Source organism: Epinephelus lanceolatus, chromosome 21 (assembly GCF_041903045.1).
Source record: "Epinephelus lanceolatus isolate andai-2023 chromosome 21, ASM4190304v1, whole genome shotgun sequence".
In the NCBI taxonomy this organism is placed as follows: domain Eukaryota; kingdom Metazoa; phylum Chordata; class Actinopteri; order Perciformes; family Serranidae; genus Epinephelus; species Epinephelus lanceolatus.
The window spans coordinates 19,939,539-19,965,212 of record NC_135754.1 but is presented as its reverse complement, the minus strand read 5'-3'; the positions used below and the strand labels follow the sequence as shown (position 1 = coordinate 19,965,212).

Here is a 25,674-nt window from a genome sequence, read left to right as displayed (position 1 = left end):
ACTGGCATCAAAGAGCTAGTGGTGACAAAGGCCAACTGTTATATCACCTTACATCACCTGTTTCTCAGCTAAAAAGTTAGCACACTGCAAAGAATACAGCCAACGGCCAACAAGCATGTAGGTTCTGCACCTGTGTGAGAGGAAATAACTCTCCATAGTAGTAGGTGGAGACAGTCTGCATCCATAATTATAGAACCTGAAAGACCAACAGGATGGATTCAAGATGCTAGTTAGCCAGTTAGCTACTTTTTTTTTTTTTTTAGCATTTTTGTCTTTTATTGATGAGACAGCTGTATATTGACAATAAAGGTAGGAGAAAAAGGGGAGATGACATTCATCAAAGAGCCCCGAGTCGGAATTGAACCCCGGCTGCTGCAAAGGACTCAGTCTATTTAGGGCACACACTCCACCAGGTTAGCTCAAGGTCGTCCCGATCTTATGCCCCCTTAACTGTTGGTTTCCTCACTTCCGTTTCTCTTCTCGTGCACTCAGCTGAATTGCCAATCATAGTGATTTCACTCACCGACAGGCTCCGCTGGCTCGACACTGACAACAACATGATTGTCTTCCAAATCACAGCCGACAAGGGCAGGCTAGTGTCACTGATGCAGGAGGCATCTCAAAAACTAGGGCAACAGACACTCACTGTCAACTGACCGTTGGCGTAGTTTGTCGGGGCCCTACAAGGTCCAATATGTATGACATTTTGTTGGTACAGTATTTATACACCTATGAGCAAATAGATACAAGAAAAAAATAGAAATGTACAGCATGTGTTAATCTATGTGGTACATAAATGTAATGATTAACTAATTAATTTCAGGTTTTTGATGGCTTCATATTATCTAATGTACCTCATGCAAAGATTTGAGTGGTGGTGATGTTGGAGGAATGTGACCTGACCTCTGCTTTAGTTCATTTTTTTCACTAGTTACATAGCATTACTGTTAATACATTTCAATCGTTACCTTTAAGGTAATATTATCGATTTGATTATGTCATGTACGGTAGCATCAATTCATAACCTCCCTTGAGTGGCCACCCCAGTCAATGAACTATATCCATTGTGACTTTAAGGTTGGCCCACGGATAAAATTAGTGGGGCACTCTGTCGGGTTTTCTAAAAGCAATGAGGATGTTATTTTAACATCTTCTCTAGTGTAATTTTAAGAGGGTTTCTATGATTTAGTAAGCAGTTGCTGAGATAATCTCACACTATACAGATCACTTGTCAAACAAACAGCACGGTTAGCTCTTCTTTTCTTTGGATTTTGCTTTGATGAAATTTGTCTGAGGTAGTGTTTACGATGACTGTAATCACCCCTGTCTCAGCCTTTATGCAGCTCTTAAATCTGAAACTCTTTCTGGACATAAAAACAAAGAAACTGACAGAGATAGATCTATGTCATGGGAGATAAATGATTAGGTAGACAGGGAAAGCGGGCCCTCCGAGTCTCTTCTGGGCGTGAAATGTACTTTGGCACTTAGTGCCGCCCCTGGAGGAGTGGCTAATGATTAAAACTGCCAGAGGAGTACACCTGAGCCCCTAAAGTCTCGTCCACTCGTAGCCCTCTCTAGCTTTCTTTCTCGTGGTGAAGTTTTGCCTCCAATTTATTTTACAATGGCTCGAGAATTCAAACTCCTCTGTGTCCTTGGGCTAGTTGCAGCCTGTGTTGGTAAGTTTTTTTTTTGTCATTAACTTTAATCCTAAAACATTTTTTAAAGTTTAAAGTTTGTCTGTAAATGAAATAGCACAGAGGATCACAGGTTAAATTATCAGGTAAACTCTAGAATTAAAAGGAATTTTTCTGTCTTTCTGTCAATTTATATTGATTATTCTTACAGTGTCACTGGATTTTAGATTTGAATAAGCCACTTCATATCCAAAGCAAAGATATTTTCACCACACAGCTGACTATAAATATTTTTTGATTAAATAGTAGATATAAAGATGCTTTATTTATCACATTGCATGGCTTATTATATCTCAATCCAGTGATACCTGTGTGAAATGGAAAGCTATAATTGATGATGATTTGCTTTGTGCATGTATTTACCAGTGCATCCATTCTCTCAACAGCCTGTTGTCACACTTTATGTGTTTGCCTCAGTTTTGTTGTAAATTTAAAACCACGACATTCAGCTAGTCCGAAGGCACAATTTACACAGGTGCTTCAAGCTTGGAGTAACAACCTTTTTTTTTTTTTTTTTTGACCTCAGGATTGGTTTGGTGCAGACACAATAAAATGTAAATATTTAACTACTCTGTCGATGCAGACAATTTGACTTTATCTTATGATCCTGTTGTTAACCTTCCTTTAGAAGTCTATTCCAGTGAAGGAAGTATCTTTGTACCACTTAGACCCTCCAGTCTGGTTAATGCTTTACATTTGAAACATAAATTAGCTTTAAATGAGCTTTATGGTGCAGGCGAAGGACCTGTTATTTTTAGTCGACTGATTTAGTGTGAAAGACTTTATTTGGCCCTTGTTTTGTATTCAATTTGTATACATGAAGGAAATATTTATAACACTGTGAGTTGTATTTCAACTTATGTCTTTGATATATTTTCATTAAGGCATTTCCTTACATTCTCAGTATAAATATGTTATATTGCTCAAAAATAATTCATCCTTTGTTTGGGTGTAATTTAGAGTAGACTTTATTTGTACTAATAAAACTGCTGTTACTGAACTGAGACTGTCCTATCTGAGAGCCTTAATTTCTTCTAAATCCCTGTTCATACCACAGTATGATATTTTTTTAGACCAATATGTCAATGCCACCAATTCACTGTCTCAGCTTCAATATATGCAACGCTGGATGGTGTCACCAGTACCTATTGATTCCATTAAACGAATGATCTAGTGATTATGACATTTACTTTAATAACAATGAAACCAATTAGTCTTGGGAATGTTACTTTTGAAATGTAATGGGTGATAGATTAGTCTTTACCCTGTTAAATGTGTAATAAGTAAAGTAACTATTTAAATAACTCTGTCAAAGTAGTATTACATTACTTTTTGATTGATTTGACTTTTCTGACGTGACTGATTGCAGTTACATTAACCAGATGCTTCCTCGGGTTTGACATGAGTATTTCAACGCTGACAGCAGTTTCACTGCTATTAAACAAGTATTGTGCAGTAATGTCAGAGCCCTTCTCTGATTTCAGAAGCAAAATATTGTTAATTATCCAGCACGGCAAGGCATTCTTATTCAATGTCATGACCACACGTCATGGTGTGGTTGGCTGGTTGCATATTTCATCATGACACTGGCTGGCATATGCTTTATACACGCTTTTTTCCAACTGATAAATTAATATCTTTTACTCCTGTAACCTTTGCCATCTCATAGATAATCATGCCTGTCTTGTTAAATTGATCTTTCCTGGGAGGGTTGCTTTTCTTTGTTGTTTAATTTGTTGGAATTTCAGTGATAACTGACAGGTTATTGTTTACTGATTGCTATATTGTGCTGCTTTAACTACAATGGTCCAACTACTACCACAGTTGCTACAACTACAGAAGCTGTGCCTACTACAACTGCAGCGCCTACAACAACTACAGAAGCACCAACTACTACAATTGCAGCGCCTACAACAACTACAGAAGCACCAACTACTACAACTGAAGCGCCTACAACAACTACAGAAGCACCAACTACTACAGCTGAAGCGCCTACAACAACTACAGAAGCACCAACTACTACAACTGAAGCTCCTACAACAACTACAGAGGCTCCAACTACTACAACTGAAGCTCCAACTACTACAACTGAAGCACCAACTACTACAACTGAAGCTCCTACAACAACTACAGAAGCACCAACTACTACAACTGAAGCTCCATCTACTACAACTGAAGCACCAACTACTACAACTGAAGCTGCTACAACAACTACAGAAGCACCAACTACTACAACTGAAGCTCCTACAACAACTACAGAGGCTCCAACTACTACAACTGAAGCTCCTACAACAACTACAGAGGCTTCAACTACTACAACGGAAGCTCCAACTACTACAACTGAAGCTCCTACAACAACTACAGAGGCTCCAACTACTACAACTGAAGCTCCAACTACTACAACTGAAGCTCCTACAACAACTACAGAAGCACCAACTACTACAACTGAAGCTCCTACAACAACTACAGAAGCACCAACTACTACAACTGAAGCTCCAACTGCTACAACTGAAGCTCCTACAACAACTACAGAAGCACCAACTACTACCACTGAAGCTCCTACAACAACTACAGAGGCTCCAACTACTACCACTGAAGCTCCTACAACAACTACAGAAGCACCAACTACTACAACTGAAGCTCCAACTACTACAACAGAAGCTCCTACAACAACTACAGAAGCACCAACTACTACCACTGAAGCTCCTACAACAACTACAGAGGCTCCAACTACTACAACTGAAGCTCCAACTACTACAACAGAAGCTCTTACAACAACTACAGAAGCACCAACTACTACAACTGAAGCTCCAACTAGTACAACTGAAGCTCCTACAACAACTACAGAAGCACCAACTACTACCACTGAAGCTCCTACAACAACTACAGAAGCACCAACTACTACCACTGAAGCTCCTACAACAACTACAGAAGCACCAACTACTACAACTGAAGCGCCTACAACAACTACAGAAGCACCAACTACAACTGCAGCGCCTACAACAGCTACAGAAGCACCAACTATTACAACTGAAGCGCCTACAACAACTACAGAAGCACCAACTACTACCACTGAAGCTCCTACAACAACTACAGAGGCTCCAACTACTACAACTGAAGCTCCAACTACTACAACTGAAGCACCTACAACAACTACAGAAGCACCAACTACTACAACTGAAGCACCTACAACAACTACAGAAGCACCAACTACTACAACTGAAGCGCCCACAACAACTACAGAAGCACCAACCACTACAACTGAAGCTCCTACAACAACTACAGAAGCACCAGCTACTACAACTGAAGCTCCTACAACAACTACAGAAGCACCAACTACTACAACTGAAGCTCCTACAACAACTACAGAAGCACCAACTACTACAACTGAAGCTCCAACTACTACAACTGAAGCTCCTACAACAACTACAGAAGGTCCGACCACTACCACTGAAGCGCCTACAACAACTACAGCAGGTCCAACTACTACAACTGAAGCGCCTACAACAACTACAGCAGGTCCGACTACTACAACTACACCACCTACAACAACTACAGCAGTAGTTCATACTGTATCATGAAGCTGTATATAATTTAATCACAGGGTATTTCAGTATGACGCTGGCTGGCATTTGCTTTTGGGAATTATTTTACAGGGATATTGCTATAACTTTACAATGAAGCTGGTTGATTGTGAAAAACATTCTCGCTTTTTTCACAACTGATAAATTAATATCTTTTATTCCTGTAACCTTTGCCATCTCATAGATAATCATGCCTGACTTGTTAAATTGATCTTTCCTGGGAGTGTTGATTTTCTTTGTTGTTTAATTTGTTGGAATTTCAATGATAACTGACAGGTTATTGTTTACTAATTGCTATATTGTGCTGTTTTAACTACAATGGTCCAACTACTACCACAGTTGCGACTACTACATCTCCAACAACTACAGCAGGTCCAACTACTACAGCTGAAGCGGGCAAAACAACTACAGCAGGTCCAACTACTACAGCTGAAGCGGGCAAAACAACTACAGCAGGTCCAACTACTACAGCTGAAGCGGGCAAAACAACTACAGCAGGTCCAACTACTACAGCTGAAGCGGGCAAAACAACTACAGCAGGTCCAACTACTACAGCTGAAGCGGGCAAAACAACTACAACAGGTCCAACTACTACAGCTGAAGCGGGCAAAACAACTACAACAGGTCCAACTACTACACCTGAAGCGGGCAAAACAACTACAGCAGGTCCAACTACTGCAGCTGAAGCGGGCAAAACAACTACAGCAGGTCCAACTACTACAGCTGAAGCGGGCAAAACAACTACAGCAGGTCCAACTACTACAGCTGAAGCAGGCAAAACAACTACAACAGGTCCAACTACTACAGCTGAAGCGGGCAAAACAACTACAACAGGTCCAACTACTACACCTGAAGCGGGCAAAACAACTACAGCAGGTCCAACTACTGCAGCTGAAACGGGCAAAACAACTACAGCAGGTCCAACTACTACACCTGAAACAGGCAAAACAACTACAGCAGTTCCTACAACCACAAAGCCTCCAGGTCATTCCACATATGTCCAAAGATTGTAATTTCCTTTGTCTCTAACATGCCATGGTTTATAGATGCTCACACAAAGCTGTAAATGCTCATTTTGATGTGTTTTTCTTTTTCCTTTGACTTTAAAGGCCCTTGTTACGGAAGCCCATGTGGTGATGGGAGCACCTGCCTGCCTCGTCACAATGAAACCTTTGTATGCTCATGTTTGGCTGGTAACTACAATTATGGCAGCGGCACATGTGAGAGTGGTAAGTGTGCATAACACCTTTATGAGGTTGTCACTCCATGAGAAAGTGACTTAATGAATTACAATACGCAAGTGTAGGCTTTCATGTTTCAGTGGGATGTAGGAGGACCTGGTTAGTCGATTATTTATAATTGGCTCAGATTCATTGGAGTCTGGTAGTGTCAGGTCTGTCAAAAATGATAAGCACCGATAAGATAAGAGGATAAGATAAGATAAAGGAAGAAAATTATTAATCCCAAAAAACATGCTTGTGTCAGAGATAGGTCAAAAATGACAGCAACATAAGACTAGAAACCATAGAGTAACATTTGTAAAGTGTAGAGTAAAGCTAATACAAGTGCCTAACAGAGTAACAACAAAAAGTAAAACACATTTAGTAAAGTAAGTAAACTAAGATAAAACTAGAATAGATGAGTAATGTGCATAATACTGATAAAGTAATAAGTAATATTGCAAGATATTGAAAAAGTAATAATGAACATGACATTGAAGACTGTCGTTAAGACGACCAGTGCTCAGTCAATCTTAGTTAACTTAGTTTAGCTTAGCTTGGCAGAAACACTGGAAACAGGCGGAAACAGCTAACCTGGCTCTGTGAAAATGTAACAAAATCCATTTACTTGCACTGCTAAATTAATTTATTATATTTGATTGTTTAATCTGCCAAAATAAAAGTGTAAGAACAAATAGTTGGAATTTGAAGGACTACATCTTGCACAGGAACAGTGACTTCATGATTCCTGTCATTACTGTGAGGCTGCTGGGCAAGCAGGGGAGGTTTCATGCTAGCGGTTCACCCGTTTCCAGTCTAAATGCTAAGCTAACTGGCTGCTGGATGTAGCCTTTAATTGTTGGGCAGACATGAGAGTGGGTTTATCTTCTCATCTCACCCTCTGCAAGAAAGCGAATAAGCGTATTTCCAAAATTGTGGATTTATTCTTTTAAATAAATAGTTATGTCAAGAGTGGACATAAAACTAAGATTATATTTTCCTGTTTTAGCTAAAGTTTTCCCTGGACAACTAGGCCTATCTAAATTACCATACGATAAAGCTATGGCTAACTCGACATCAGAAGCATTTCAAGACGTCGCGCAACAAATTTATGCAGAGGTAAGCAGTAATTTTTATTTTATGTGGCTTTTTTCCAGTTTTGTAAATGCCTTTCAGGAAACGTACATCCATTGCTTGTATGTTTTTTCTTTAAATATCCCTCATCCACTTTGCTAGGAGGCCTCACTCAGAGACTACAAGTCTCTAATGCAGCTGTCAATTATATCCATCATTGCCTGTTAATTGTAGTCAAACTGTCAAGCTAGTTAGCGCTGATCAAATATGAATCAAGATTCGGTTACTGCAAGCATATTTTTGTGTACTGTTTAGCTGTAAAATGTTTGGTACATCGGTCGATTGTATACAACATGGCAGCCAGGTCACAAACTCATTTTAAAGCTTTAACAGTACACTTAAATATGTTTTTGGAAACATTTGAGGTGAAAAATAGGCAATGCAGTAACAGAATCTTGATTCATATTTGATTTGCACTGCCTAGCTTGACAGTTTGACTAAATGTCACTAACAGTGATCGATGTGATTGGCATGATTGACGGCTGCTTTGGGGACTTGTTTTTGGTGCGCCATGGTCAATTCTAGCGAATGCCATTAGAGGCAATAGGAAGAGGAGGATGGACATGATTTTTTTTCACAGACTGTCTTGTGTGCTTCTTTCAGGATAAAGTTTTGGCAGCAAAATTTCAGTATATATGACACAAAATTATTTCCAGAAAGGTTACCAACGCTGGCTTTAAAGACAATAATATTTTTGATGAAAAAAAAAAATACCATAAAGAACTGTTTCTGGAGTTCACTTACAACAGTGATTTGAGTCACCTGTGCCATGGAAAGGTTTTAAACATGATGCAAGTTCAGAATGAATATACTATGTTGCTACACTCTATCCACAACAAATAAATCACAGGAGTAAACCTAATCTAAATGTGCTGTGCATTCCCAATCTAATGATGGCCTGAACTACATGTTGTTGTTTTTTTCTTTTTAACACAGATGTCAAAAGTTTTTCGTGAAGATGGTTACTCTAATTGTACAGTACTGAAGCTTCAGTAAGTCAGAGTTACATTTGACTGTCTGTCTATCTTGAACCATACTTGCAACAGTACACATATAGCAGACTACACTTAGTAACTGCAGAATATAATCCCTATTAATTGTGACCTTTGTCTTTATAGGCCCATTGCAGCTGCTAAATTATGGTCACGGTCAAAGCCTGGAGTCCTTGCAACTGTGGAGATCATCTTCAAAGCTAATGCTCCCATCAACAAAACAAACATTGGACAGAAGCTGGCTACAGCGGATGGTGTACTGGAAGGTTCCAATTTCACTGGTATGTTTATCTTTAACTACAGTATATGTCCATTCTTTATGTAGTTTGATGGTGAGTTTAATCTAAATAATATACAAGATGTAGATTTGTTTTCAGGTAGAACATAATTGAAGAGTTTTATTTAAGGCTGTGTGCTACGTCCACAGTCCTGTCTGAAATAAGGTAACTAATGTAAGAAGTATCCTTTACAAATGGTTTTGTTTTGTCCTTTCAAACATTTTTGTTTGTAGATGTTGCTATTAGGGCTGTGAAATGCAGAACTACCTACTGCTGTGATGTTTTATGAACTACACCCACTTTGGGGTTATTCTGGCCCAGTGATCATATCACTTACTGTAATTAAACAAGTTCTCTTATAATATTTGATGAGAGGATTGACATCAAAATGTTCTTAGTGTTTCTATGAGATAGTACAGTAGCGTAGTGATGTTTAGTGTTTTTCTATGATGTAATTTTCCTGTTATTACTGTAATAAATTGCAACAACTAGTGTTTTTACAAAGCCTGTTTAGGGAATTCTGAATTTTGGGGCTGCAGCCAGCTTTTGTGCACCATCAATATATGTCCTCTAAAAGTGTTTATTTTGCCACTGACAGGGACAAGTTATCATTCTAAGTGTCTGACAACATTTTGGAAAGGATCCCAACAGAGATAGACCTTTTTGTTAAACCAAAAACAGCCCTGAAATCGCCACTGTCAAACTGACCCGACACCATTTAAATAAACCATAATGTTATAATTTTAAACACACTTCATTCACAGTCAACAGAAACAAATAATTAAATCAATTGATTTTACAGGCCACTTGATACAATTTGTTGCAATAAGAATAAAGTGAGATTGGAGTGAGTCACTGAAAATTAGATCTTAAAATAGATGTTGACAAAGTTCTCTTTTTGGGAAAGAATTTGCAGCTGGAAAGGGTGATAAATTGCAATATATGTTATGGCAATACTCAAAATCTTAAAATCGCAATAATGCTGTATCATGATTTAAGTGAAGTGATAATATTGTATCATGGGGCCTCTGGTGATTTCCACCCCCACTTAATCCACCTTGTTAGATGTGAAAATAGGCTGGCTCTATACACGCTAAAATGAATGTTTGTCTGGAGGGTTTGGCAATGGTGCTTTCAGAGCTTTTTCTGGTTCAACAAAAAAGGATCTAGGTCTATCTCTGTAGGGATCCTTTCCATAATGTTTTCAGACATTTAAAATAATAATAATCTGAGCCTGTCAGTGGCAACAACAAGCATCTTCAGCAGATGTAAACTGATGATGCAAACTTTCCGTAGGTTGTTACATTGCACTGGCACGGCTGCCGGATGCAGCACTCTCACTCAGTGCTGTTCCTTTTAGTCACTTCAGCCACAAAAACATGGGAATACAGGGTCCAGGTTGAAAAATACCAAAGTTACCCTATAAGTGTGAGTGTAGCAGCGTGTGGCGAGGCTTAAGATAATTGGCGACACTTCTAAAACATTGGTGTACCGTTTTTCTGCCAAAGTGCTGAAAAGTTTATCCGTGTATTTTCAGGCCATCCATTATTGCACTTATAGTGACCTTTGCACAGTGTACAGAGTATAATTCAGCTAATGAGTAATAATGTCTTACTGATAATGATATTACTGCTGTCAGCATTCTGAACACAGTTCAGATCATGTAGTTATTTTTTATTTTGTACCAAGGTACTGATTCGAGTTAGGTGTACTGACTATCTTCTTTTGTTTTCTTTATTTAAAGCTTCAAACCTGTGTGATGAGAAGAAGCCCTGTGATGTGGATACTGCGGAATGCATCAAAGAAGATGGAACTTTTAGCTGTAAATGTATGGAAAACTACGTCAAGACGGACTTTAGTAACCGCATGTGCATTGGTAAGGGCATTTAGTGAGTGGGAGTGATTAAGTGTCTGTGTGTTGTATGATAACAGTTCTTTATCTATACTATAAACAACCTATTTTTTTCTACTTTTGCAGCTTGTCCCAGTGGTAAAAAAGCTCAGGGCTTCGAAAAATGTGTAGAGTAAGTGCTTAAATGTTATGGCATGTTCTGAAAAATGTAACAGTTTGTATCGATCGAATTAATTTTCAACAATGTTTCATGCAAATAATAGTGAGGCGAGAAAGTCTGAGAATATGACCAGACCTTGAACCATTTTTTTGTCTTTCAGTTGTCCGTTCGGTTATTCTGGCTTTAACTGCAAGGAATGTGAGTATAAAGCATGTGTTTGACAGTAAAGGCAAAGACAACAGCATCAAAATGACATAATGATAATGTTTGTTTTATTTTAACAAACCAATAAACATAAGAAATTGATACAAACTTGTTGACAGCACATTTAAAAAAAATCAGTTATGCTACTCCATGAGGGATAGTAAGTAACTTAAGCTACTGATACAAATCTTCAATCCACTGCTTCCTAAAATCATGTTCATATGCAACTCATGGCAAGTGCAATATATGTCTTGGGGAAATATAATCCTGATAATGATTTCAACACATTAGATATTAGAAAATTGATATTCCATTAATATCTGTGCATGGTTGTGCACTTCAAGGGCAACAGAAGTGCACACAGAGGTTGTTTATGCATGTATTTAATTTGTATGCCAACTGCATGTTATTGAGCAGATATGTATAGAGGCAACATCATTTCAGTACTAAAAGAGGGCAAGGAGTTTGTGTGCAAGCCTTCTACAATATTTTAAAATGCCGACTAAAGTGACGTCACGTGAGGAAATTCAAAATGCTTTCACATGAGACCTGTAAAGCGACTTTGATGTTTGAAATCTGTGAAGTTGATTACTTTGACTTTGGTTTTTCTTTGTTGTGAAACACATAATCGATTTTGTAAGTCATTTGAATTGCTTAGCCTCGTTATTGATGTCCCTGTCATTGTGTTTTGTTAGCATGGAAGCTGTCGCTGGTAATCGTCGGTTCCGTGTTCGGGGGACTGCTGCTCATCACAGTCATTCTTCTGTCTATTGTGGCACGCAAGTGAGTTTCTCATCTGTTTACTCACCTACGCCATGTTTCTCTCTAACTCAGGCTATACATTAGCCTCTATGTAACCCAGTACGAGTTATGTATACTTTTGTTTTATCTTGTTAGATCCTCAAAGAAGAGCTCCAAGAAGGACAAAAATGCAGACACTGGGAAGTCTTACGTCAGCCACCCTCAAGACAAGAAACCATTGGTTAACAGCAGCTTAGGCAACAGCCAGGCAGCCTCGTTTAATGGGTCAGCCAACGGCCTGTCAGCCTTCGCCAATGCTGGGGTGCCCAGGATCCCACGGGCCACAAGCAAAAACAGCTGGGACAGCAGGACCAACCTGGAGATGACTCAGAGCAACAATCGGCAAAACCTGGCACCAGTGGGGAGGAACCCAGTGAGTATACCTCTGTGTGGGTTTGGTGTATAAAGAGGAAGTAAGTCCTACACACTGGACCTTTAAAGAAGTATAAAATGTAAAGGTATTTCCTAAAAGGGTTTCAGTTAATGGAAGAGAAAGAGCTAAAGAGAAATTCAGATATTTAGCAGGGTAAGAGAAGAGGATGTGGGATGAACATGCTCGGTTTTGCAATTCTCTCATTAAGAAATTCTCTTTTCATTGTAGCGGCTCTACGACGACCATAATGACATGAACCCATATGCTCAGGCTCGACCCCAGAACGGCCTCTACGCTCAGTCTCGACCCCAGAACAACCCCTATGCCCAGACTCGACCTCAGATCAACCCGTACACTCAGAACCAAGGCCACAGCAACCCTTACTACATGCACGATGATGGAAGAAGGTTCAATTAAAGAGAAACCACAGAAGTTTACTCTACAGTGACATTTAACCAGATCAAAAACTTGGTGTTGGAAACACCTCCCCCACCCCCAAATAACTGCGCACCATTAATATCCTATATGAGGTTATGAGGAGTTGTATAAACAGAAGCACAGCGGTTGGCTGAAGAAATGTGTAGTAGTATAAAGTCTATGCTGACCAGCTGTGAGCTGTCATGAATCATTCCTGTCTTTCCTTGACTAATCTTTGTAAAAGTTGGGGACGTGAATATGCTGTTGGTCTTTTCAAAGGTTTCTCAATATTTTTATTCTCAATCAATTAAAGTATTACTCGCTTAAGAATGTCTGATTAAATAGCATTGAAGCCAAGAAATGACTTGCTGTTTAATATCATTCTCTTGCCGTGTTAATATCTGGCTCGTCTATGAATTTACAAGTGATCATGTGTATGTAAAATGTGTTTAAGGGTTTATAATGAGTCACGATTTACACAGGTTTTGCAAATGAGACGAGCTTTTTTTGTTGTTCTAATGAAATGTAATAAGTATTTCTCCAAATTATGGTGTTAGGTCCCCCTATGTATTTCAGTATAATTTGTGTAAAATGTTTACTCTACATTGAAATTGCCTGATGTTCTATTTTGTATAACAGAGTATATTTTGTTTATTTGTAACCACTTTTAAGTTTGATTGATACCCAAAGGGTATTCAACATATTTAAAATTAAAACAGTACTTGGAAATATTTTACTACTTATTTTATTGCATTAGTGTGTCTCTGTCACTCATACTTTATATATGATATTTGATTCATTTTAACCATTAAAAAGTTACGACATACAGTTAATATATTAAAAATTATTTTAACTTTTGCATTACTTTCCTGTCGACTTGTCCTCTTGTTTGGTTGTTTATAAAGCAGCAAGTATAAATTATCACTGTGTCACAGCTTTTTAGCTTCAATCCAACTATTTCAGCACGTTTTACACTTCTTTTTTGGAATACATGTTCAATAAACATTAACTCATTTTTTAGTTAAAAAAGCAAAGAGGCAAAATTATGAATCATTTTGACTGTAGTTAAGATCAGAGGAACATGTGTTGGTAGATTATTACACAGTGGTACATGTCAAAGTTTAGCCAGGATACTATTTTGAAACTTTTTCAAATATTTAATAGCGACATAATGACATCTGTTGTCTTCCTGGTTTGACTGTTTATAAAGCATAAAGTATAAATCATCACCGAATGCTGTGGTACAACATTTAAGACAACTTAATTCCAAGTCATTGCCAAAAGTTTTACTTTATTTTGCAATTTATGGTAAAGAAACCTAATTTCATGAAATTCTACCACTTTTTTTTTTTTTTTTAAGTAAAATCAGACATAGTTTGTCGTTATTTTGGATTAGAACTGACTGATGCAAGAGAAAACTTTTCATTTACAAAGAATGTTCAACATTTATTTCTCTAACTTAAAACTTTAGTTTCAACTTTTCAGAACTTCAAGGAGGAACAACACTTAAATTGAGAATTCTGTAGTCTTTCAATAAAAAACGTTACATTTAAGGCCACTGAGGGGTAAACAGGGAGAACGTGTTCGGACACATGTTCTGGGCAACAACAATAAACCAATGTCCAATTCGTCTGCTTTGTTTGTGTGTGGTGACCCATTTAGTTTGACACGTGCTCACCTTCACACAGGTAAAACATTGTACCAACAACAACAAATTCCAATGTGTTATTTCCATGACCTAGGAAAGTTCAATCAATATTTGCAAACAGGACCTCACTCAAGCCAGAAACCAGAGAAGTAAGTCTTAAACTTGTGATGGTATATGGAGTGAAGTCTGGAGCTGCTCCATAGACAATGAATGGGAGCCTCATATTGTAGAGCCACATACGGTTTTCATTCTTTTATACCCAGAAAAGCTTTATTCTATTGTATTGTTCTCAGTTCTGAGACAGAAAATATACCCATATACTCAAAACATTCTCCTAGGTTCTCTCAGTGACATCTAGAACATCTTTCTCAGTTCACTGACTGTGGAGAAGCTTCAGACTACATACCCTTTCACGTCACAAAGTGATCATCCATTTTACTTGCGAAGACCTAGTATAGAATCATCCATGTTATTTTGGGGTAAGTACATGTCCCATATGTCTTCTTTAAGATATTTTTTGGGGCTCTTTGCCTTTATTTGATAGGACAGTTATAGCATGAGGGGAGACAAAAGAGGGGGATGACATGCAGCAAGGTGCCATGGGTTGAAATCAAACCTGCAGCTGCTGCGACAAGGACATGGCCTTTGAACATGGGGCACCTACTCTACCAGCTAGTGAGCTAGTGGGCACCCCAGTAACTCATATCTCTGATATAATAAAAAATTTTAACAGGTCAAATTTGACCAGAGGATGACAGGAATGTTGAAATAAAGAAAAACTTTCCACGACTTTACAAATACTTTATCATGAATTCTTTAAAATATTTAACTATTTAGTTATCTCCATTATTAAACAACTCACCAATATTGTCATATAGTTATTATAATTAATTGTTTCTGTCAAGTCCAATATGTTAGGCTACTCTATAGTGCCCATACCATTTTTGGGGTGGTAGTTGCAGTTTGCACTGCTGTCCTTTCTTATCCTGCCACTGGAGGGCGCCAAAGTTTAACTTACACAAACAGTTGCGCTGGTGATGAAGACAAGGTCGAGATACCAAAGGTTGCACTATGCCTTGTGTCCACAGGATTTAGTTGCCCTTCCCAATATATGTGTTTTTTAAGACTGATTGTCATCAGAGTCTACTGTTGTGCTTTGGTGACAAAAAAGTAGTGGGTAACACCTCTGTCAAGAATAAGTATATCATTTCATATCACTGATCTACAGTGTTGATGGGATTTGAGTTGATAGCAGTTTAAAAATATGTGTCATTTTACAAGCATTGTAACAAATGTAACCTCTCACTAACATGGAACAACAAAGAGACAGTGACTGAAAGTACAGCAGGTATATCGGTCGGAAAATCGGATGATGTTTAAGCTTAAGTGACTGGGAACACATGGCTGTAAGGAACAAATAATCTGCCTTGTAAGAAGTTAACATCTGATTTGTTGAGCTGATATACCCCTGTCCAGAGTAGATGGTCCAAATATTAAATAGCTGTAACTGTAGCTTCAGTGGAGTTTTGTTTCACTCCACTGAGAAGGATAAATGTGACAGAAAAGGGTTTTCACAAGGGCTTTCACTCACGCAGCATTAACCACTTGTAAATGCCTGTCACTTCTCGTTTTTGTTGCAAAGCAATATTCCTTTGTGCAATAAACTAATTAAGCAGATTTACACTGACAAGGTCACAGGCTGTAAAATGCAATAAAGAAGCTGGTAGAAGCTGCCAGTATTCAGTTTGTTTGATCACTGTAACTATGATAATGTTTTAATGATGTGGCAATGATTTGATACGAACATGCCACATGCAGCTCCTTAATGCTAATGATAATCTTTTATTTTGTTAAAACAGGGTTGAATCATAGACCATGACCATATCCATTTGTATGAATTGAATTAAATCAGTATAAAGATAATCATGGAAATAATCTCCTGTGTCACATTTGTATTAAAAATATCAAAGTATCAACAACCCATTTCGAAAGCATTGCTATTGTACACCATTCCCTTCTATACTGATCGAACAACTCTCCCAACTGTTTCAGAAATGCCAGAGAAGAGCTCCGGCTGATACAAAGCTCAAGGACACCCAGCACTTTGAACAACTCATTAAGGATACCGTCACACACAGAGCTTGCATCAGCAAGACCTTGCTGCCAAGAAAAGTCATGCTGTGGTGCTTCCAGTTTGGCATAGCTACTAAGATTCATTTGGCATTTAAATGTGAACGAAATCCCCATCAACAAAGTGGCAAAGCTGGGGAGACTGATCAGCTAACGTGAAACAGTGGCTTGTAGTGATGTACTATGAGGTCGATGAGTAGGTTACTGAGGAGGAAGAGGATATTGTCTCCCATACATTCTAATGGCTTTTTTGGCTGATAGGTGGGGGTACTGTAAACAGCCAGAGAAAAACGGTGGCTATTCCCTGTTTATATCCTCGACTACATCACTGGTGGCTTGGATGCTTAAATCATGTCAGGCTCACATTGGAATTGCCGATTTCATGTTTTACAGAAGAATACAAATGCACCAAAGCAAGGTTGACCATGACACTCACTGAATCCAAAGAGGCTGTTATTCGAAAAGCAGCCCTCCATGTGGTAACAGGCAGGAAGTGGACCTAATCTGAAGCCATTACGAGTGCTGATGTGACTGGCTAAATCCAACGTGGTAGAGCTGGTCTTGAGTCAGGCTAATCCCAAAAGCTCCTCAATGGCACAAGGCTACACCTATATAGAAGAGACTTCTCTTAGTGGAGGAGGTGAGAAGACAGGAGGAACAGAGCGACATGCCAAGTCTCTCAATGGCAAAGCAGGGCCAATAGACTAACTGGGAGAGCCTGGGGAAAAGAGGGAATTCAGCGGTGTGACAACTGGCAGATAGAGGGATTTCGGCTAAGTTTCATCATTAAAGCCACTTATGACCTACTACCCACACCCCAGGACCAGGAGCAGTGGTTCGGAGAAGACCCCACTAGCCCCCTTTGGGTGTTACACTTGGCGTCAAAACTAAATTCTCATACAGCTGGCATCAGTCTTGAAATAGAGGTGAACCACCACAAATGCTTTCCTGCAGACATCAACAGAAAATGTCCACTTCACACCATTTGTACCAGCAGGCCAACCCCAAAGCATCTTGTACCCTCAAAGGATGCGAGCACCCTGCAGACTGCTCGGGATTGGAAAGTGGACATGGACCTGGAGAAAAAGCTTGTGGCTCCAACATTCTGGCCAGACATGATCCTGTGGTCCACAACAGCCAAGCTGGCATACATATGGAAAATGACCAAGTACTCTGAACTGACAACTGAAGCTGCCCAGAATGGCTAGAAGACCAAGGGTCTCCCTGTAGAGGTGGAATGCAGAGGATTTGTTGCTACACCTACAACCAGTCTGTTGAACAATGTGAGGGTAAGGGATCATTCCCTCCTTATCACTTTATTGACCATAAAGTCTTTGGCAAATGCAACAGAAAAAAAACAGTAATTGTCTTTGGATTAAAAGGAAGGACAACAACTGGACAGCAAGATGAAGACAGGAGAGTATCAAACTTAAGGAGGTGTACCTGAGATGCCATTTCAGACCTCTGGAGATGTTGTGGGCCTATGAATGAATCGTCAAAGAAGGGTCCGCACCTGGGGTCTCATTTATAAAATAATGTGTAGGAGCCATACTAAAAATGTACTTAAGGAGAAAAGCCAAAAATGGCGTGTGCCAAAATTGGTCAGCAATTTATACAATCAAGCATCCACCTCACCATCTGTGTTGTCAATTTCCCATCTCCAAAATGTTTGTAAGCATGGATCAAAGTTTTTCCCATCAAGTCTGTTTTTATGGATCACAACTTTCGCATGGAAAGTGGTGTACGCCTCTTTCAGGCCTCATTTTGTGTGTACACGATGTTAATAAATGAGACCCCTGATAGCCCTGAGGATGTACCTACCCTCCCTTTACTGCTTCAATCCCACTGCCAACATCAGGAGTGCAGATTTAACACGGGAAATGAAACATGAAGTCCTATCAGCTCCACCCTGTGTGCCATTATAAAGGTACTATCAATGATATTTATTTCAGGAATATTTGGTTACAATAATTAAACAGGTGTCAGATACACCTATCATATTTTTGCTTTGTTACAACTATAAAACATTCACATATATATATAGTGTTCTTAAAGGTCCTTTAAAGGACGTGAAGAACTGATGAAAAGCTGGTGAAAAACACTCACGATCACTACTATCAGGAATAATATTATCTGTATTAACTCTTCAGGTGGTTTCAGCCACAGACACTCATCACTTCCTGTCGTAGTCTCACACAAAAATGAGCAGTTACTTTTTCTTGCTGATGTAGACAACATACCTACAGGTAAAAGTTAACCTTAGATGAAGTTTATGTAAAGGAAGGAGCCATAAAAAGCTGTATCACTCCATGTCGCATTATTGGCCCGCTGGTTGCTCTGAGTTACACATCTCGGTCCCAGAGGCAGCATCCTCTCCAGGCTCATTGACAGAGGGACATTTAGCATGAGTGAACACAATTTGTCAAACTAACACCAAAATACAATTATGGGCCTTAACGGTCTTCATCTTCTGTCTCTCTTACTGCTGTCCCAAGGAATTCAACTTGCTCAAGGTATGTGCATGCTCTTGATTTCACAACAATATGTTTTCTAGTGATCAATATGTCACTGTCAAGTAATGAGAGAAGAATTAAAGTGCTTGCTAATGGTCTGTAACAAAAAAAATGATTTTAGCAGTGCTAATTTCATCACAATATTGAGTTTTTAGGGATTTCACCTTTCAAAATAACTGTTTTTGATCTGCATAAAAATGCTCAGATTCATGCATAAATAAGGTTTTAGTAGTTTGGCAGACTTAAAAAATCCTTTTAAAAATTATTGTGATTTTCGAAATGTTTTTTATTTTATTTTTATAAATAACCTTAAAACAATGTATTTTTTAAAACAGATTGTGTTGGATGTTGAAAAGTTATGCAAAGAATAATTTTGAAGAAAATTCAAAATTCATGCCCATGCAAGGTAGTCATGAATTTACAATGCAAAATTTTAAAAACTGACTTTTTGGGGAGGTTAATGTTTGTGATTCAAAATCAAATATTACTACTGTCTCACAGCAAGAGGGGTCCAGGTTTGAACCCACCAGCTGTCTTGGGCCCCTCCATGTGGAATTTGTATGTTCTCCTCATGTTTTCTCTGGGTACTCCGGCTTCCTCCCACAGTCCAAAGACATGCAGGTTAATTGGTGACTCTAACTTGCCCGTAGGAGTGAATATGAGCGTGTATGACTGTCTGTCTCTATGTGTCAGCCCTGTGATAGTCTGGCAACCTGTTCAGGGCATACCCTGCCTCTCACCCAATAACAACTTGGATCAGCTCCAGCCCCCTCGTGACCCTTAAGAAGATAAGCAGTTCAGAATACAAATGGATGGATGGAAATTACTCCAAAGTTCTGAACACAAAAGCGATATAAATTACATGTCTCTGTACTGACAGACTGAGACATCAATGATCTGTTTCTCAACGACTGGCTGTACACTCCAAGGTCCTAGGATGTACTGTTCATTCATGGTGAAAAATTAACTATCCTTTAATGGCTGAATAACATGTTTTAAGGTCCAAATGTTGCACACAGAGTGCATCCACAGCCCTCATAAACATGGTAACTCATTTGTCAAGGAAACAGTAAAAAGCAACATGGACATTTGACATTGTAACAATAATAAATGTGTAATTGACATCTGTAACTAAAACCATTCAGAATGAGCTCACATTATATATAGAAAAATGAACTATGACAGTTTTTAAGTCCATCTTTCTGTCTGTCTGTGTGTTTTCTGCAGGAAGATGTAGCAGTGATCAGTTTCAGTGCACCAATGGACATTGCATCGACATAGATTGGAGGTGTGATGGGACTAAAGACTGCGCAGATGACTCAGATGAGCTGAACTGTCGTGAGTATTACAACCAATCAAAACCATCATAAAAACCCAGTGATTTTACAGATTCACCAGACAGACAAATGTGAATGTAATGTGTAATAATCTGTTAACTGGGAAAATGGAGTTTGGCAGCAAAAGAGGAACAAAAAAGCACTTTAATTGACATGTTAACTCTTTTAATGTTTTGATCTTTGTGGCAGCGCCTCCATCATGCTCTGCGCAGGAATTTAAATGTGTGACAAGCGGAGAATGCATCCGTTTGGAATTTGTCTGTGATGGAGACGAGGACTGCGTCGATGGCTCAGATGAACAAAGAGCTTGTGGTATGCAAAGTGATTGTTCGTGTGCTTTTGTTAAACATGTGAGACTTAAAAAAAAATCATACATATCATGAAAACTGGCTCAAGGTACAGCATGTAAACACTGATGTCATTTAAAAGCTTATGGAATATCACAGAGCACCAAAAGTTGCCTGCCCATGTGCAGTAATGAAGAGTAACACCACTAGTTGGGCACATTAACTCACTAAAAAACTAAAGACTGTCAATAGGAAAATGCCTTTAGTCCGAAAACTTGAGGTAAGAAAACAGTTCCCCTAACTTTATTATTAGTTTAGCAGAAAACAGATTTTGGCCTCTGTAGGTCAAAGTTTTGCTGTGATTTCTTTGATAAATGCTTTTTGCATGCCTTCCTAAGCTGAAGTTGACAATCTGCCCTTTTAAGCATGGTGTCATTTCACATTCCTAAATTAAAAGTCTGCTACATAGCACTTCATAACAAAAGCTACTCACATGCTCATGGTTCAGGTGGAAGGACCTGCCGCCCAGACCAGTTCACCTGCGAGGATGACCAGTGTATCCCCATCACATACAAATGTGATCATGTAAAGGACTGTGTGGACAACTCTGATGAGAAAAACTGCAGTAAGACACTTGCATCTACAATAAACTAACTACACAGTACTTTGATAGGCTTCCAGTCCAAAATGTCAGATATTTGTTGTGTACCCTTGACTAAGCTTTTCTTTTTCTGCAGACTATCCAAGTTGCACTCAGAAGACATGCGCTAATGGGGCCTGTTACAACAACTCTCAGCACTGCAATGGCCTGCAGGACTGCAGAGATGGATCTGATGAATTTAACTGCAGTGAGTAGATGAGACTCACAGCAAACCCCAATGTTCAAATGGCAGTGATGGTTTTGCAGATACTTACAAATAAATATGTTTTGTTTTGTAACACTTGACGAAAAATGTAATCGGTATACATCATTTGGTTATGTTTAAAAAATAAGATTAAATTCTGTGAAAAATACTTGCTTAATATGACATGGTAGGTATAGAGCAGTGATAGAAGAGTAATGTTTACTGGGATGAAAAATTCTGTCTGCTGCAAAACAAACTACCATGTGTATTTCTTTAGGCCACAGCCAAACATTATTTGTTGTATGTGACTTTCTCATACCAACAACATAATTCAAACAATGAAAATATAGATTATCAAGTATAACCATCTTATTTACTTTCCCACTTGGCCACCAATGTCTTTCAACATTGATATTTGGTTGAATTTAGGTTATGACGTCGGGTGACCAAAATTCAATCTCAGGACAATATGCCAATGTCAATTGATGGAGAATACTGATGACATTGATATTTTGTTGTTTCTAAGTTGTGTTGATAAGTAACCAAAATCTAACGTCTTCCAAATGTCGTAAGCCAACATCATCTTGGTATAGAATAACGACATTTAGACCAAACCCGACGTCTACATTAAGTCCACATGATGTTAAATTCTAACATTGTTAGACATTAAAAATATATTAATACCGACTGAAATTCAACTTCTGTTTGATATAATAGTTCAACGTCTCTCTCAAGTCCTATCATCTGGTTTAACATCTGCTTTAATATTTGCTATGACAAGACACTCATATTTTCAGTGTTGTACAATGTAGGAAGAAGTGTATCACTTCCGGTCGCCATCTTTGTTTGGTTAACGGTTTAAGATAGCTAGCTAATGAGCTAAATTGCAGCTATGGAAACGGTAAAGAAACCTTCGTTACTGAGCAGCAGAGTGAGAATTTTTCAGTCCAGCTGGATAGAAGACTGGTCCAATAATCTGTGAATATACTTGAAACAGCCGTGAGTGTTGTTAAACGATCTTTTTGGCGTGTAATTATGCTAACTTGAACGTAATCGTTAGCTAACGTTAGCTAAGGGTAATCCTCAGTGTCCTTGAGGCGTGTTAACTGGTGTTGGAAATCGCTAAAGCATATGTATGCTTTCCCTTCATTTTTTTTATCTTTTATAAAATGAGATTACCATTTTATCTTTTAGCTATTGTTATGTTTCCTTTCCTCTCATTGGACGGTGCTGTAATGTAAATTATGATTATGTTGTCACTGTAAGTTACAATTTTGACATAACATTAATGTTACTTGTACTTTACTTAAGTATTTCCATTTCATGCTAATGTTACTTTATACTTCTATTTCACTTAACAGTATAGAGAAATAATCCACTACATTTATTTGACACTAATAGGTACTAGTTACTTTTCACATGTTAAAACATATGCTATTACGCAGCAGCAGTATTATACTACTAACGCCCAAATAAAATTGTCTCCACATTCACAAGCTACAGCATTAAAATGCTCTTACATGTATTTATTGGTGATAACAACAGATAACATAATAGATTTTTACATTGTGAGATGAGCCACTCTGCTCAGTGAGTATATAAGTACAATTTGCTTGTCATACTTTAACTTGAGTATCATTTTGAAATCAAGACTTTTACTTGTAGAGGAGGTATTTGTTGGTATTTGTACTTTTAGCTAAGTAAAGAATCTGGGTATTTCTTCCACCTTTGGCTATGCATCATTTCATGGTAACAGGGATATTGTAACATTACAGGTAGTTTCTAACGTTAAAGCTCAACCTTTGTACTTTTGATTCGTTTTTAATTTTGCTTCGTCATGATTTCGGTGACCCTGAAATTTAAATTCAACTGTTGCTTTACATTAGGTTGCGCTTAGTTCAGTTAGAGGTTTTGACTTCAAGTGTGCCTCAGTTATTCCTGAAATAATTAACCACTTCTAAATTCTTTTCAGCCACACAGCACTGTCCCATGCATCAGTTTGAGTGTGCAAATGGCGTCTGTATCCCTAATTCTTTTGTGTGTGACCACTGGAACGACTGTGGGGACAACAGCGATGAGCAACACTGTGGTAAGGATGAGAGTGATTCAACAGGGTTTTAACAGGAGAGCAACTCTAAGGACCATCATGTTGATTTGTGTCATCATTTCAGTAAGTCATGAGAGATTGTGTTTAATCACAGAGGACAATAGTTAGGTTGACAGTGTTACCTTGTTACAAGACCAACCTGTTTTCAACCATTAAGGGTTGACTGCATTCCCACTTATCTAAATTCACTGTTTTTGTATGTTCAGGTTGCTCAGCAGTGTGATACTAGGTCCAACAGTATACAGTATCGAAACATTGCATTTTAAAGCTATAAAAAATCTTCAAACATATGCAATAATTGCAAATTTTAAGTAAGATAGGCCCATGATTTTAGGTACTGTGGATGTATAAGGGTGGTCAACATTTTTTTTTCTAGATATATTTACAAGTAGATTCACATCCTTCTCAAAAGTTAGGCAAAAATCCAAAAAACATTTCACAAATTTTGGTTGGAAAATTTGCAAGTGCAATTGTTGTGCTCCTCTTTTGTATTTATTGTTTAGAAAAGAGTAATTCAAAGCCAATTTGATTGACATACTGCGTATATGCGTATATAAGTTAAATAATAATAATACTTGCAAACATTAAAGCCCCATCTTTTTATTTTTAAGCGTACCCGAGCTGTGGTGGCAGTCAGTTCACGTGTTCCAGTGGCCGCTGCATTCCTCAGAACTGGGTGTGTGACCATTTCAACGACTGTGGGGATTACAGTGACGAGAAAGGATGTGGTGAGAAATCTTGTTCTTATGGTTTGGACTAATAGTTTGAACTGGAAATTTAGTACAAACAAGAGTGAGTCATGTTGGTATAGTTGAGGAGTTCAAAAGTGATTAAGACAATGACAAATGATTGCTTAAAGTAATGGAATAACTCCTTATTAGAAACATGGTAGCAGAAAACTTTTAAGAAATGTAAACAGTGTAGTTATTTTCAAATTTTGACACATCTTTAAAATAGAAAACTGCTTTTTAGCATCATTTAAAGAATGCCATGTGGAAATATTTCTTGTTCATGATATAATCGGAGGTGTTTCTGTGGTTTTTAGACAGTAACTCTCGAGACTGTTATCCTGGTGAGTGGGGATGCCCAGGCTCGTCTGTATGTATACCAGTGGGAAAAGTGTGTGACACCAAACCTGACTGTCCTGGAGCAACAGATGAGACCAACTCCACCGCTCAGCAAACCTGCAGTAAGTCACACAGATGTAAATGTTTCACGTGGGTTTGAAAAATCTGCAAATATGAGTCCCACATTAAACTACAGAAAACACTGAAGAATGCTGCAGTGTATTCATATTACATTTGTATTTACGCCTGCAGAGAAAATAGCTAATCAGACGAAACTAATTGAATTATATGTTGCCCAAGTGAGAGAGACCTGGTCACGTTAAAGTTAAACATCCCTCATTTACAGCACTTACACAGAGCTATAAATTTAAGTGCACGAGTTTGAGACATTATAGTGCATTGTAATCATAAATGTTTCTCAGACGTCAGCAGCTGAAAGTGTGATACGATGATTGCTTTTACCTCCCTTATCACTGCCTTCACACACACCTGGTTTAAGATTAACTTTTTCCGGTCATTGTGAACACTAACGGCCTCCAGACTCAGTTGATGATAGCAGTAATGCTGGTCATGATACTGATAATGATGCTCGGCGTAAATGATGATGATCCCAAGTAAAACCTTTATGTGATTTTTACTCACAGGCCTGGATCGGTGCTCCACTTTGAGTTGCGAGTACCTCTGTCACCCATCTCCTCAGGGAGGTTCTTGCTACTGCCCTGATGGTTTTACTGTAGCCAATGACAGTCGAACCTGTGTAGGTGAGTGCCATGTATACATCTATATTTTAAATATGAAACATGTAATGTAGTTAAGCAACAGGACAAAGTGGTACTATTCATCAAAGCAGCACTTAGTAAGAATGAGGTGATAAATGATGCTGGATCTGGAGAGGTTAATATCTGAGTTTTCCCGACATTGTTGCAAGATCTGCGGCTTACTTTTTTTATTTAGATGTTCCAACCCAGTCTCAAAGACCTGTATCTGGGATGTTCAAGCCATTTTTAGCAGCAAAGGATTGACTGTATTGA

At 38.4% G+C, this 25,674-nt stretch overlaps 2 protein-coding genes across 2 annotated transcripts in view; both read left to right on the top strand.

Moving 5' to 3' along the window:
• The first annotated feature begins 1,538 nt into the window (after positions 1-1,538).
• LOC117247607 (uncharacterized) lies at positions 1,539-13,440 on the top strand. The gene is made up of 13 exons (XM_078163355.1): positions 1,539-1,676; positions 3,519-5,213; positions 5,618-6,262; positions 6,388-6,507; positions 7,508-7,617; positions 8,569-8,624; positions 8,751-8,905; positions 10,647-10,778; positions 10,881-10,926; positions 11,075-11,112; positions 11,814-11,901; positions 12,016-12,292; positions 12,521-13,440. Exons 1-13 carry the CDS (start codon positions 1,622-1,624, stop codon positions 12,707-12,709), a joined length of 3,606 nt encoding a protein of 1,201 aa, XP_078019481.1. The 5' UTR covers positions 1,539-1,621; the 3' UTR covers positions 12,710-13,440.
• Positions 13,441-18,832: 5,392 nt separating this feature from the next.
• The window catches only part of lrp2b (low density lipoprotein receptor-related protein 2b), a 52,093-nt gene continuing 45,251 nt past the window's right edge, over positions 18,833-25,674 (top strand). The window contains exons 1-9 of the mRNA XM_033611982.2: positions 18,833-19,000; positions 20,228-20,338; positions 20,527-20,649; positions 21,133-21,249; positions 21,362-21,472; positions 23,442-23,558; positions 24,188-24,304; positions 24,622-24,765; positions 25,288-25,404. Coding sequence (XP_033467873.1) covers positions 18,934-19,000; positions 20,228-20,338; positions 20,527-20,649; positions 21,133-21,249; positions 21,362-21,472; positions 23,442-23,558; positions 24,188-24,304; positions 24,622-24,765; positions 25,288-25,404 — 1,024 coding nt within the window. The 5' untranslated portion in view covers positions 18,833-18,933. The remainder of the gene's footprint in view (positions 19,001-20,227; positions 20,339-20,526; positions 20,650-21,132; positions 21,250-21,361; positions 21,473-23,441; positions 23,559-24,187; positions 24,305-24,621; positions 24,766-25,287; positions 25,405-25,674) is intronic.

Bases quoted from the DNA above. Each gene is read 5' to 3' on its own strand.
- LOC117247607 (XM_078163355.1), top strand. From the start codon at position 1,622: ATGGCTCGAGAATTCAAACTCCTCTGTGTCCTTGGGCTAGTTGCAGCC. The intron at 6,263-6,387 runs GTCATTCCACAT...TTGACTTTAAAG, and splicing joins TACAACCACAAAGCCTCCAG to GCCCTTGTTACGGAAGCCCA. The intron at 7,618-8,568 runs GTAAGCAGTAAT...TTTTTAACACAG, and splicing joins CGCAACAAATTTATGCAGAG to ATGTCAAAAGTTTTTCGTGA.